We start from the raw sequence: 15,124 nt of genomic DNA, 5'->3' as shown, positions 1-15,124 counted from the left end.
GCTTTGCGGTTGCGGTATGTGATTCGCTTGTCAGACGGTGATTTTGCGAAGGCATTTGATACCAAACTCACAAACCAACTAAACAGGACCTTTGTTTTTATTGCTTTTTTGGTCTGCGTGTGTTAGGTATCAGATTTATAGTGATTACATTTCGCTTACCTGTATTCACACACACGTAACTATGTTCTTCACTTGTCAATTGTTGATTTTGCAAAGGCATTTGATAACTTTTAAAAAACATCTAGACGTGACGTCTGTTTTCGTGATTTCTTACTTGTTAGTTTTCGTGAGTAAGGCATTAGATTGAGTGACAGAATACAGTATTTCGCTTACCTGTATTCACACACACGTTACTATGTGCTAGCTTGTCAGTCGTTGATTTTGCGAAGGCATTTGATAACAAACTAAAAAAAGATCTAGACATGGCGTCTAGATCTGTTTTCATAGTTCGTTTTTGTTTGCGTGTGTTAGGTATCAGATTTATAATAAGTGACAGTATTTCGCTCTCTACTGGTCACTGATGGATCAATGATTTGACAGATCGTTCAACGAATTTCATATGCAAAGAACTCGGTTTATTGTCTTTTAACACATACTTGTCCATCCTGCACCAAATTCAAATTATGAAATAAAGGTCACAAAAATCCAATTTTCGTCGCTATGATGGAAAAGTATTCGTACACCCACTAACACAATCAAGCTTGAGCCAATCTCCAACCATTTTAGGGAAGTGGCGGAACGTAATTTTTGTGTCAGTCCTATATCTACCTTCAAAAGACTTGATGATAAGCCTACTTGTCAAAAGTGTTTTGTTAAAAGGCAGGTAAAATAACATATGGCAGACAGCGTGCTACTATGCCACGCCCCCAAGTTCCCCTCTTTCCTATGTGTCACACATACAAGTATTTCCACAACACCCCCAAGCAGTGTCAGCGAATTGTTCCGTGCAGCCGGGCTTTAAATTTTTCATGAGCTCTAGCAGCAAAGACTCTCTCTCAAAACGGAATTCCTCGTATTGTAGATGTAAAGAACGTATGTTATACCGTCACGAATGCAGCTTTTGTAGTAAAAATAAACACACGAATCTTTCTTTAATACGTCCGACCACCTTTTTTGCAAGACAGGAAGTATAGCTCGTGAGGCATCCCGATAGAAACAAGGGTATCTTGTTACCTAGGTGTGCTTGTTTTGGGTTTTAAATCACTCTATGCAAGCGAAGGGTCAGTAGAATACTCGTACTGAATAAACACAGTGCCTTGTCTGTTTGTATTTTTTTTAAGCACGGGGTGTGCACATTGCAAATGAAGTTGCTACCGGAATTTGGGGGAAAGAATGAAACTATTTCCACCATGCGGTACATCACTTGTTGGACAGGTATGAGCTCTGGTGGGATTAGAATAGACTCTACCAGTCTCCACGGGTCGCTGGGAAAATAGTAGAAATTGGCCAAATAGAGTCAACTATATGAAGGGAGTCGGCTATGGAGATAGGGTTCAAATATTGCAACACTGGATGGGAATGTTATCCTCCATGGCCAAAGTCCCCCAGCAACTGTTCTCTCTATAGCCGACGCGGTTAGTCTGGTAGAGACTAGAATTAGAAGTATGTTGATCGGCAAACGCCTAAGGGGGAACATGCACTGGAAGATGACTTTTGAATGAGGAGAATTTTTGGGAATATTATTTCTGTATTAAATTGATTTGAAATAAGGAAAGTGTGAAACGGGACTTTTGTCGAAAGTAAACACTATCCTTGCATGATAGTGCTAAAAAGTCATTTTAAAGTTTGCAAGACGGTTGAACCATTTTAGCATTTTTTACATTTAAAAATGAACTAGTTCTTCTTATCTTATACACTGCAAACTTACTTTTTTTTCGTACAAAGTTATAGTTTTGAGCCACAATATTTTTGAAGACTACAATCGTTGTCTGACTCTCCTATGGGAAAACCACACCCCATCAGTTTTTCTTCGAGAATTTAAAAAAGAATGAAACAAACTGCCCGTACTTGCTGAATTTGTCTATTAATCGCGCTAATTACAAAATTATTTTAGACCAGATTTGAATTAAAACGTTGTAGTCTGACATGGATGTACCGGTTTTGCTCTGCAAGGTTTTGTCTGTGAACACCTAAAGTGGGCGTTCCCGACACTTCGTCGACCAATGGGAACGCGCGACGTCATTGATTGACAGCCGTGTTCTCATGACATCGCGTGCCCGACGAGAGGGTAGGTGTCCTGCGCGAGAATAAAGAGCGAGTCTGTCCCACTCGGCCTTCTCTGGCAGCTACACTCCATACGTCCTTCCTCAGTGTCACGGGCTTCCCTTTATACCTACATCCAACATGAGTTTCCAGCAGAGGACCACCACCACGAAGAGCTTCAAGAGCTCCGGCGGGGGCTTTAGCTCCGGCGGCGGGGCTAGCTTCAGCTCCGGCGGCGGCGGCGGTGGCTACAGCTCCAGTTTCAGTAGCGGCGGGGGTGGTGGCCGAGCCAGCTTCGGAGGCAGCAGCCGTTTCGGCGGCGGTGGTGGCGGCGGCGGCGGCCGAACCTCCATGTCCCGTTCCTCGATGACCAGGTCCGGTGCCGGGGGAGGCCGTATGGGAGGCGGCGGTGGTGGCGGCGGCGGCCGCAGCTACGGTTTCAGTTCCATGACGGCCGAGCAGGCTAGCCAAGCCCTGGTCGCCCTGGGACAGGTCCGAGTGGAGCGTACCGGCGACAAAGACGAGCTGGTCGGGCTCAACGATCGCTTCGCCACGTTCATCGAAAAGGTGCGCTTCCTCGAGAACCAGAACCGCAAGCTGGAAATGAAGTTGAAGATGGTCCAGCAGAAGGGTTCCGGTCCCGACCTGGGGGCCATGTGGGAAGCCGAGCTGCGGCAGATCCGCCAGCTTATCGAGGTCGTCAACACCGAGAGGGGCTCCCTCGAAGCCGAGAGGGACGGTCTCTCCGGCGAAGTCAAAGAACTCAAAACAAGGTAAGAAGAAACCCTATCTCTCTTAAGGTGTCCCTGTGTACACATACCGTACACAAATCACCGACGGGATTCACTCACAGGCGCAGCGCGTAGCCCAGTTTAAAATCCAGCGACCCCTTTGTCCCTGAACAATGTAGAGTGGGAAATAGTCATACCCCAGTTGCTTGTGTTTTCACAGACTACTCATCCCTAACATAACAGCTTTGTTTTGTAGTCGTACGACGCGCTACGCGAATCCTACAACCTTCAACTACTAGTTTCAAGAGGTATTTTAGCTGCGAGTACGCGATTGGGGGGCGTTAAAGTGTTGTAATACCGTGTAGAAAGAAATGTGAAACACAGGTTGTCTTACACGTACCTGCGACCACACCCCTTTTTAACGTCCGATCCGCACACCTGTCTATTGTTTATGGTGGCGTTCTTTGGAGAGCAAACCACTGTGGCGTAAGTGTATGTTAGGAAATGACAGAGCCAAGTTTGTGAGCGTATGAAGTCAGGCGAGGCGGCCCGGAAAGGGTGTAGAAAGTGTATCGCATGTAGAATGAGTTTGTGCCGGGCGATACGAATTCCAAGCATGCGGTGGTGGGCTCGTCGAACCTCAACCGTCACGCCTACCTTACTATGTATGCCGGCATCCGATTAGTAGAACCACTTGCGACCTTTCTGAGTGTGCAAATCGTGAGGTTTGTAAGAACACCAACTTTTACCATACAAGTCGAATGTATATGTTAAAACAAAACGGTGGCTGTTAGTCTTAATTTTGAAGGTTCATTAAAATTGTAACAAAAAGCCAAAAATTGGGATTGTCTAAAAAGCGACCACGCCTCTTCCAAAGAATGCCGGCAGGGCGCATTCATTAAAAGGGCTCAGTAAAAGTAGTTACAGACAACATAGAGCTATCGCAACCATGGTGAACAACAAAACCTTTTAAGAAAACGTTTTTGACCTCACTAAGAATGTTTCAAGCTTTGTTTCCACAACTATGAAAAACAACGACTGGTATTTCATTCCTCCCACTTCTCGCCACGTGGTTTGCATACTAATTCACGAAGGTTACATTTAAAACCAAACTGTGAAATTTTGGGATAAAAGGAACATAGTATCGAGTTATTCCCATGACCAAGTTATCGTTAATCCTTGAGAGAGCTTCCTTAACGGTCAAAGGTCAAGATGAGGGCTGTGAATTTAGATCTTGTGGCGTAAAAGCTCCCCATATGACTTGAAAGTTGTGGCAGGCTCTTTAAGTCAGTGACTCGACTGCATAATTATCGGCCGCCATCTTTAATTTTCGGGGAGAGGCAGAAACACTTTCTTTTTACCTGCACACTTAAACCCCGGTGCTACCAATTTTTTTCTTTGCATGCATCCGGTACCAACTCGAGGTTAACATTCATATCAGTAACAATACTACAAACCAAATTCCTTTTTTTTTTTTTGCACCCATTTTTTGGGATATCTTGCAAACATTTGAGCAAGAAGGTCTCCATGTAACCTTCTTGATTCGACCGGTCTTTAAGTCGTGCCCGCTCCTTGTTTACCATCCTGTGAGCGGAAGAAACCACCTGTGACACACCTCAACGATAATATCTTGAAAACCAAAATGAACAGCGAAATTCCTGAGGAAAAGGGTGGAAAGGAAACGTAAACTGACGTGTGGGCGTGTGCCTTTGTCATGCATGCTGGGAGCTGAAAAGTTGGAATGTGCGGAACATGGTGTCCGCCATTTTGATTGGCCCGAAGGAGGGCGTTTGAAAAAGAATGACCCTCTGTAAAAACTTACGTGCCATGTCGCCGTTTATCTTCTACTGAGCATCTTATCTACATGCTAGCATGCTCCAAAACAACATTTCTATTTCACTCCTAAGTTTAAGAGCTTTAAAACAAAAGTTAAAGTCTCCGAAGCCAAGTTCTGAGAATGTTTTAACATTCTTGAGTGGTAGAAACTCAAGCACCAGTTTTAGCAAATAAAGAATGCTGGTAGCACTTGTACAAAATTGCGAACTATTTCGAGCTTGACAAGTTTACCATAAACAATCCAGAGAGGCAAAAGTAGAGGTATGTTGGCCTGATTTGGTTCGTTTATTTCAAAAGACATTACGCGTTTTCGGGGAAAATCAAGTTAGGTGTAACTTAAGTAAGTTTTCTTTAATTGAATGAACTTCTAGGACAAAGGTGAAAAGAAGTTAGAGGGATTAACGTGTTCAGGTGGTCTAGATTTTTTTCAGTTAAGATGGCGTGCCGGTTCATTTATGCGAGGCCGATGTGGCGCGCATGACATGCAGTCCAACCGGTTTGTCCAGTACGGGGGACATTCCTTTCTACCCGGTACCCTCCCGTCGACTCTACGGGGTTTTCTACGCGAAGACAGCACGGGCTTTTCTCTCCCATTCAACCCTTTAAACCCAACATAATTTACCGCGCAAGCGTATACAGACGACAGCTCTTTAAAAAGATGGGACAAAAGCGAGTTTAAAAAATCGTCCAGCGAAGTCCTAAGAATAGAAGTGGCATGAGATTGACTTGGATATGTTGTGTGACCGGGTCTTTTCAAAGGTTCTGAATGGTTCGGGTCAACGAATGTGTCAGAGCGCGTTACGTGAGCTGTTAAGAGATCTTCTACACATCAGTGACACCACTGAAGTAGCTTCTTTCATGAATAAATTATTCAAATGAAGACACTGCTAACGTGACCCACTTATCAATATAGATACTTACTAGATATCAGGTACCAATGTGATCTAAACGTTCAACCAAAATGTTATACTTTCATTCATTGCTTGTGTCACAACAAAACACAATACAAAAAAAAGCACAATGTTAAAATTACATATCAGTAACTACAGTATAGACTTTGGTTGAAACATAGGAAATTATAGACTTTTGAATGAATGTTAACAACATAGACACCATAGTATTCTTACATATCTTACACATTGTACTATACATTCTATTGTCTTAAGTCATAATGTGCTTTAAGCTAAACCTTTTTCTTATTTCTGCTTATTACAGGTACGACGATGAAGTTGGAACTCGCGAGGGTCTTGAAGAAGAGATCAAGAAGATCAGAGCGGTACGTTAAGAACTTTCACTGGTGTATTTTAAATGGAAAGTGGCTTCAGGTGTATCATTTAACAAGTGGGTGAATATAGTGCTTCAAGGATAATTAGAGGTTGCGCGGATACGGCAACACTAGCTGTTTTCACAAAGGGTCGCATGAGAAACGGGTTCATAAATAATGCACTACCTTCTCTCACCTGTATGAATGAGGACAGAATAGTAAATGAGGGAAACGTAGACATGACGTCATGAGAGGAAGTGGGCACACAACACAGAGATCCTTTGTGCAAAATACTCAAATGTACCATTCTTCTTAAGAGTTGACAACGTGAAAGCTCAACAGATGGAAACAGCATATCTTGATGCATTTCTACTTCTATTTCATTACATACGTTCATACCATTCATTCATTCATTCATTCATTCATTCATTTATTAATTTATTCATACATTTCAGGACTTTGATGAGGCCTCCTTGACCCGAGTTGACCTGGAAGCTCGTCTGGACAGCATCAAGTCAGAGATCGAGTTCTTGAAGGAAGTGTACGCTGCTGTAAGTACTTATACATATCGTTTTATCTACTTACTTTAACTTACAAACAAGCGCTTCCGAAAATAAACTTCTCGGCAAAGGTGATAACCACATTGGTGGTTTGTGAATAGTTTTATCAGGCTGGTAAATCGAACAGAATGAAAAAAATCTCTGTGCACAACGAAGTGTTTTATTCAAACAGCTTTTAGTGACTGTCTGTCACCTTCCTAAGGGCAATTCTGACTGGTTCACTTTGAACTGCAGCTATAGGTGTCGCTGCTTACAGATGTAGTCCCAAAAGTAAAGTATTAACATCTATACAGAGATAGCTGATGCATTACGTCATTATCTGTTGTTGAAGGGTTGTTTGTTTCACCCGTGCAGGAAATCGAGGCTCTGAACAGCCAGATCCTGGACTCCACCATGATCGAGCTGGAGCCGTCTGCTGGCCCGGATGTTGACCTTGACTCCTGCCTGGCAGAGGTCAAGGCTCAGTACGAGCAGCTCACGCGCATGAGCAGGGCAGAGGCAGAGAGCTGGTATGCGACCAAGGTAAGCTCAAACTCACCGACATCCTGCAAATTCTTCTTGATACTTCAGTCATAGCATATAGTTGCACAACAACTATATCATTTACAATCCATTACAGCGTAGTATATGGCTATGGTGGGTAGTTACATTAATCTAGTACAATCTGCACATAGAATGTAACCTACATAATATTGATAGAAGACACAAGTAAAATTCTTGTACGTCTACTATACAGCTACATGTGTTGATAATCTAAGTCGTTATTTATAAACAGGTAGCTGCCTAAAAGAGTCTTCTCCTGCTCTTCGCTTAGTTACTAGTGGAATCTGTTAGTATAGTTTCTGTAATGGAATCAGGTTATTCTTTTATTTGTGTCATTGATTCATATTCTGTCTTCTCTATTTTTTCCCTTCAGTTTGAGGACTTGCAGAGGAACTCTGGTAAGAACACCAACGACCTAGCGGACGCCCGCTCTGAACTGTCCAAGTACCAGAACCAGATCGCCAGGCTACAGTCTGAGATCGAGTCCATGAAGAACAGGGTAAGAAAATTAAATTAAAAAAGAACAATGTTTATCATTCATTCCAGATAACTCTCGCGTTTTTCTAGCATCAAAGTAAAGCCAAGTTAGCAAACACCAACCTCGCCAAGCATTTACTTAACAGTGGGTCAATTTATGTTATTAAAGTTGCAATGCAATGTTTGTTGACGCATAGGCATGCTTCACTGTACAAGAGACCGATTTTCGTTGTAAGCTAAACACTTTTTTTTGTTTTTCTATTTTGTAGCTTGCATTTGACCATACGAAAGTCATTGTAGTTTTTTTTTTGTTGTAAGGCGAGACTTTGCGTGAACAGACGAGATATTTTGCAAGTATCGCGAGATTTTGCGTGTCAACAAAGCATTCTCTATCTTGCCCGAAGCTGCCCGAAGCACTGGTTACCTCAGCCAAGGACATTATCATTGCCTCAGCAGAGCCTGATCGTATATTTTACTTCTTGCCTTTAGAATCGCCAACTGGAAGGCCAACTGAAGAATGTCGAAGAGAGCGGAGCAAGCAAGCTTGCCGACAAGCAGGCCGAGATCGAGGCTCTGGAGGCTGAGCTCCAGCGCCTGCGCGGTGAGATCAGCAAGCAGATGAGGGAGTACCAGGAACTGCACAACGTCAAGATGGCGCTGGATGTGGAGATCGCCGCCTACAGGAAGCTGCTGGAGGGCGAAGAGAGCAGGTAACTGTGTGACGCACTTCCGGTGACGTACTTCCGGACGATACCTTTCGGCAATATGGCAGTTGTTTCGACTGGATTCTGAACGGTTGCTTCGCGTTTTTGATCGTTTTTGTATAAAATGAAAACTAACATTTCTTAATACGATGCGTATTAAAAGTTTTCAACTTGATCCAACACCATAAAAAAGTGTTGCAGTCCTTGCAGTAATTGCAAATGTGAAGGAGTGAGATCGTTACCATTGATGCCTTATTTGGTTATCATTATCTGCTAATTGCTAATTGATTGTTGGTTTGCATTCACAGGCTGCATGGTTTCGACTTCGCAAGCGTGAGCTCAAGTTCCTTCGGCGCGGGAGGCGGCGGTGGCGGCGGCATGTCTCAGACCAAGAGCATCTCGTCCGGTGGTAAGATAACTCCTTATGGCGTACTCATCACTTAAGACTCCGTTAGAGATGTATGTAAACGTTGTTTACTTCTTGTCTGACTTATGAATCCTTGTGTAACTCTTTGTTCTCGTTGTTTGTCTTTCAACTTAACAAAGTTTTTGTTGTCTTCGAATGATTCCTTACTCCTAAATGTTCCTTTGTTGTTTACTCACTGCCGACTGTAATCCTGTGTTCCCTTTCTATACAATTACACGTTTTCTGTTATTATCCGTTTCTGTAACCTTTGTGTTTCTTTCTTTGACGTTTTGTTGATAACCTTGTTGGTTGACACGTGAAAGGTGGTTCCTCGAGCTTCGGTGCCGGAGGTGGTGCCGGTAGCTTTGGGGCCGGAGGTGGTAAGTATTGTTGGACACTGACTCCATGTCTTTCAAATGTTTAGCCCCACTCTCACTGGACCCGCGGCGTCGCTACGTCCTAAGCTGGATTTGGGTTACCCTTGACTTTATGATGTAAATATCATTCAAAACGTACAAGTATGACCAAAAAGACAACCAAACACACAGCTTAAAGAGATTCGTTGAGTGCTTTGTCAATTCGATCGGCCGCAGCCACGCCGCCAGCGTGCCGCGGGTCCAGTGAGAGGGGGGCTTAACTGATACATTCTAACAGTATTAAACCTCCTTGTTGTAATTCTAAACTAGCCTACCCTTTCTTAGTTTGTCCGTGCTGTATTTGTTTAACTTTTAATGTCGTCGTGTGAATTATGTCCTAAACGTCAATGTTTTGTTGTTTGTTTGTTTTGTTTTGTTTGTTTGTTTGTTGTGACCTAATTCGTCATTGAATACAACTGTGTTGTAAACAACAACAGGCGGCGGTGGTGCCGGTGGTGCCGGCGGTTCCGCATACGGACAGTCGGGTACGTCATCCGACAAAGCGTCGGCAAACAGTGGGCATGGTGCCGTCAAACAAGGGAATGGTGCCGCGTTAAACATGCATTTCTGTCCATGCCAAATGAATCATCACTCATTTCCCACAGCGCATAGGCAGCGGTGGTTGGGAGGCGGTGAAGGGAAGGTGGTCATAGACTTAGACGTGAAAACTAGTCTAGTATCCATCTTATTCTAGTTCCCGTGAATTTGCTTCTCTGATAGCTTTCACGCAAAATATTTGGCAAAGAAGCTATCAAATGCGCGAACAGGAGCTAGAACGGGATGGATACAAGGGTAGCAAAAAACGCTAGTAGTTGGTGACTTCAAACAGGCTTTTGATATTCTGACGTCATTGTTCCGTAGCAGATATGAGCCATGCTGGCAGCGAGGTCACACTGACCATCGAGAGCCAAGACATCATGGGCATCCTGGCGGGCAAGAGCTTCTATCTCATCTACCGCAAGGATGACCTGGTGCTTCAGGCAGCCGGCGGCAAGGGCTCCGAAATCAACGTGGCCAAGAGGTCCTATCCCGAGAAGTAAGTTTAAATTACAATCTGGATATTTGAGACTGATACATATAAACAGTGATGGTTTCTTGATATTGAATTTTCCATGCCCTTTACATATTTTCTGAAGATAAAGCGTCTTCAAACATTCGGTTAAGAGCCTAAACAAACATTGAAGTTTTACGGGTGCAAAAACCATTTTTTAATGGTCGTATCATTACTCTTTGAGGAAAGACCCTTGGTCAAGTATGGTAGGAAACAAGGAAGTCAAGAACAAAGACAGACAAGCAAATATTGGGTATTTAGGGCTGACAATATCAGCAACTTGTTTAATGGTCTTATGTTTAACTGCAGATTCAAACTTACACGTTATACTTTTTTTGCCTTGCAGGAAGGAGCAGCTTTGGTCTTTCAGCCGCGACAGGATCATCAACGAGGCAAACAACTTGGCCCTAGAGGTTAAGGGAGACAAGGTCATCGTTGCCGACCAGGCCGCAAAGGGAAACAAGAACCAAGAGTGGGACGTAAGTAACGCGAGATTTTGCGTGAACAGACGAGATCTTTTGAAAGTAACGCGAGATTTTGCGTGAATAGACGAGATCTTTTGCAAATGCATCGCCAGACTGAGAACCTCTACTATACATGTATACTCTCGAAAAAAGATTTCAATTATGAATCAGTCAGGAATTCTTGTGTTTTCTTACATTTTTATGTTTTCTTACGTTTTCTCGTCTGCTTTCTTCCTCAGATCAAGGGCGATGGATTCATCGGCTCCAAGACAGGCAGCAAGGTCCTGGACGTGAAGTCGAAATCTAAGGTGGTCCTGAACAACAGGCACGACGATGCTGTAAGTTCAAATCAGTTATTCTAACCAACTAATCAACTAGCTAACTAGTTATTGATGAAACGAATACAGGGATATATTGAAATGAGCCATACCTTTTATCATGGTGAACTTTGAAGCATATTTCTTAAATGAAATTTGATAGAAATAGATTGAAGCTGTAAGGAAACCAGGCTAAAAGTAAGTACTTACAATAACGTACCGACCAGAAAAAGCAACAGCATGTACAGCTTGAATTGTGTAATACAATCAACAAATTAGAACATGTGAGTGACGTATACCTTTTGCTTTGCAGGTGTGGGATCTGGAGATTCACGGTCTTGCCTCTGCCGAGACCCTCCGATGTAAGTACTACCGAAGACAATGACGTCATATAGCCATAGAGTGATTCTCGCGATATTTTGCGTGAATAGACGAGATCTTTCTAGATATTTTTACAAAAGGGGGAGGGGGAGGTCGAATCTTGTTGCATGTGGTACATCTAGAAGATGCATGGTCCTATTTTTGAATGACCGAGACGTTAGTTGATGTTTACTCGTGTAGTAACCGATCCTATTCCAATGCAATCTTTTTTAATGCAACACAATAGCCAGATCAGTGAAGGTCAAAAAACTTTCGAGTCGTGGTGAGTGGGTATTTGACTACGCAAAAGCGTTTGACCTTTTTTTTCTCTCAGCGCACCAAAGACAGCGGTGTGCATTTTTTTTTACGTTTGCATGAGGTATTTTTTTGCATGCTTGTACTATGCATGCTAGAACATTCTGCACGGCGTTTTGTATTTTAACTTGTTATTTCGTTTTCATTCACCTATCCTCACCATTCCAACGTCACCCATCCCCTATCCTTCCTTCATGCACCCACCGTTCCCTCTATCCATCCCCGCATCCTCCCTCATGCCATCATTACGGCACCATTTCATCACTCTCCATCCATCCATATCAACGATGAACGAATATCATCATCCAAACAGCAATGTAACGCCTGTACGTATCGTGTTGCTTCATGTTATATAGCATCCTCCTCCACCGTTACCACTTCGTACAGCTACAGCAGCCAGTCCACCTCTTACTAAGGGCATTGCCATTGGTGAAGGTTTGCATACAAAGCTCTGTTCTTCTTACTTTGTGTGATGTGCACACCTCTGATGAGGACAAATTCCTCAAGTCACTCTTTCGATCTGCTTCAAGTCACGAGTCTCTGCCAGTCCATCTTCTGCACGTTTCACGTTAAAACATGTCCCATGTGTGATTGCACGTCTGTTTCCCGTTCATGTTTGCTACACAAAGAAACCGAGAAGTCAAAAGCTGCTTCAAGTCACAAGTCTCTGCCATTCCATCTTTCGCTCGCACGTTTCACGTTCGAAAATGTCACGTTTGATTGCACGTCTGCTTTCTCGTCCATGTTTGCTACACAAAGAAACCAAGAGTTTAAAGTCTGAAGTTTCTGCCATTCCATCTTTTGCACGCTTCATGAAAAATTCCGTTTCAATGTGTGTACGTTTGCATGCTTGTTCTCACGTTCTTGTTCGAAACACAACACAAACAAACCAAGAAGTCAAAAGAGCACCAGTATTTTGCCTGACTTTGAACGCTTCAATTTTTGCTCTGGTTCGAAGAGGGATTCGAGACATCAAGATTTGTGTGCATCGCAGCAGCCAAGGCTCAACACACAATTTAGGGCTTCAGACCGAACACAAATGGCACCGAAAAGCAGATCATTTAGGTCACATACAACGTTCTTTCCTTGTTGAAAACATTTCCGTAGAGTCTGAAGTCCCTGAATTGTTTGTTGTGCCCAGCATTATAGCTAGTAGTGTAGAATTTTAGACTTTTGCACGCTTTGGTTTTTCCTTCTTGCCACCATGCGCATGTGGAGTTGCGGATTTTTTTGCAACATTATTTCATTTGTCACGAGCTTGATCATGCAATGTTGTCATGCCGTTTGCGCCAATCACACTCCTTGTACCATTTTGTTATGAGAAGATTGTATTACCATTGTGGAAAAGACGGTCTCGTCTGAGTGTTTCAAGTGTAAAAGCTCTGAAGAACATGTTCTAAAGGTATTCCTCTCTTTCTCTTAACAGACTAAGACACGACCAGTGGGGAAGATGCCAACAACGACATGCGAGGATGATTCCATCACTTAAGTCCTGCAAGCCTTAAGAAATTCATTCAGTGGCAGTGAGATGCTGCCTTAAGTTGAGACCATAAAAGTAGATCTCCAAATACTTGCATTCTATCTTTAATCCATTTATTTTCGGTGTCTACTTTTAAACGGTGATTGGCCACGCTTTATTGTCTAAAAAATCTATTGTAGGGCAAAAATTAACGAATATATCCGCAACCTTAGCTACAGAACATAAAAAGTTACACGAATGCATAGATTCTTTCAGCAGCTTTGTCCTCTGTTCTAATGTTCAACTCTAACAGTTACAAAACTACCAAAAAGAAAAAAAAGAGAACGCAAGGACCATAGTCGGTGACAGTGTATTTGATTAATCTCATGACACTTTTTGTAACAAACTATATAGAGGTTGACTCGCTGATTTGAATGCAATGCTTCTATGAATCGGAGTACACTGAAGTAATTTACATATGCTATGGTTCAACCAATTAGCACAGCTTTTAAACTGTAAGAATGTTAATGACGCGTATGAGTTGGTTTGGTACATGGGTACCTTACCATAGTAAAGTCGAGTAGGATTTTATAACGTGATGATGTTAAGATGTACGGTATTGTTTACGATATGTTATGTATGGGGCGGCTTTGGTGCATTTTAGAATAATTACTCTTTCTTGCTGTATGAAGCTCTAATGGGGAAAAAGATTTCGCATCGGGTGCTCATTCAATAAAAGCAACACTTTCTACAGACATCATGGTCGACTGGATCAATTTTTAGAGCAACTGAATGCTTGTATATCTTGTGTGCGCATGTGTTAGTGTGTACGTATGTGTGTGTGCGTATGTGCGTGTACGTATGTGCATGTCTGTGACTGGGAGTGTGCGTCTATAAATGTATGTACGTGTGTGTGTGTGTTTGTATCGGTATGTGTGTGTTTTTGCACTAAAAACATACCAAAGAGGAAGTTTAAAAGGTTTTTGTTTTTCCGGTGAAAGCTTACGTTGAATGATACAAAGTAAATCAGAAAAGCTGTAAAATAGCTAGATATCGGAAATTTTAAATCAGTGTCCAAAAGTAAGGAAAAAAAAGCTATACTCGTGAATACAAGCAACACAGATCACAAGACAGCGCATTCTGGTACTTATCATATTCGCAGTGACTTATGCACCTAAAGACTCCGATATATTATAAATTTAGACTTATAAGACAAACAAGACTATCATGAATTACACACTTAACACTAGATTTTGTCCTTGATACGAAAAAAAATGGTGAGTTCTTTAAACCCATGGCCAGATAGGTAGTGTTTAATAGATAATTGCTAGGTGCAAATAATAGATACTTGAGGCAAAGACTTACAGTTACAATTTGAACACGTAAATGATCAAAGGACACAAGATCAAGATGTTTGATATGAAGAGGGTAATGAGCCGTATATAAGATGTCGAAGGACTGTTATAAATCAAAGACAGAGAGGCCCTTATTTTTTCCGAGCGCTCGAGCTCGTTGCCATGGTAACTCTGACGCAAACCGAGGACAGCTACGATAGTAATTTGGAGAGGGAAGGGCTATATACGCATGCGCACTCATCTTATCAGACACACGATCTCAAAACCATCTAGACACAGACCAACCGCTACCCCTCCTTCTTCAGGGGCGTGGGTTCACATGAAAGGTTAACTGAATATTTGCAATGTATTGTAACTTGAAGGTTCCCGAATAAATTATATCTGTAAATATCGTTAGTAGGGTATATGTGTATAAAAACGGCATTTTTTAAATATCTGAACAAATGACTGCGGTAGCGGCATGATAAGTTTTAAAACTTATTTGCTCACATTCTATGTTCAATAATTTTCCAATTCGGCACTTAGCTTTGGACAAAAGTCTTTTCTACTGACGACGATTAAGGTAAGTGGCTGTGAACGCTTGCCCAACCTACGTGGTCAATAATGATGAGTTGTTATCCATGATTGGTCAGTTCTGCACCTTTTGTACAATGTTAAACCTTCT

At 42.4% G+C, this 15,124-nt stretch overlaps 1 protein-coding gene across 10 annotated transcripts; it reads left to right on the top strand.

The window, feature by feature from the left end:
- Positions 1-2,222: 2,222 nt before the first annotated feature.
- LOC136421949 (keratin, type II cytoskeletal 8-like) lies at positions 2,223-13,860 on the top strand. Of its 10 annotated transcripts, none has more exons than XM_066409546.1 (15): positions 2,224-2,975; positions 5,985-6,045; positions 6,489-6,584; positions 6,948-7,115; positions 7,510-7,635; positions 8,103-8,323; positions 8,626-8,726; positions 9,047-9,103; positions 9,577-9,624; positions 10,001-10,175; positions 10,537-10,669; positions 10,894-10,992; positions 11,285-11,333; positions 12,003-12,081; positions 13,073-13,860. In XM_066409546.1, the coding sequence occupies exons 1-14, from the start codon at positions 2,344-2,346 to the stop codon at positions 12,059-12,061; spliced, it is 2,025 nt and encodes a 674-aa protein (XP_066265643.1). In that variant the 5' UTR covers positions 2,224-2,343; the 3' UTR covers positions 12,062-12,081; positions 13,073-13,860. The 10 variants fall into 10 exon arrangements, with proteins under 10 accessions (XP_066265639.1, XP_066265643.1, XP_066265646.1 ...); XM_066409549.1 differs by lacking the exon at positions 12,003-12,081 and adding an exon at positions 11,960-11,972; XM_066409542.1 differs by lacking the exons at positions 12,003-12,081; positions 13,073-13,860 and adding an exon at positions 11,579-11,841 and having other exon boundaries at positions 2,223-2,975.
- The last annotated feature ends 1,264 nt before the right edge of the window (positions 13,861-15,124 follow it).

This window comes from Branchiostoma lanceolatum, chromosome 16 (assembly GCF_035083965.1).
Source record: "Branchiostoma lanceolatum isolate klBraLanc5 chromosome 16, klBraLanc5.hap2, whole genome shotgun sequence".
Lineage (NCBI taxonomy): Eukaryota > Metazoa > Chordata > Leptocardii > Amphioxiformes > Branchiostomatidae > Branchiostoma > Branchiostoma lanceolatum.
The sequence above is the reverse complement of the archived record's forward strand: the minus strand, read 5'-3'. Positions and strand labels throughout refer to the sequence as shown.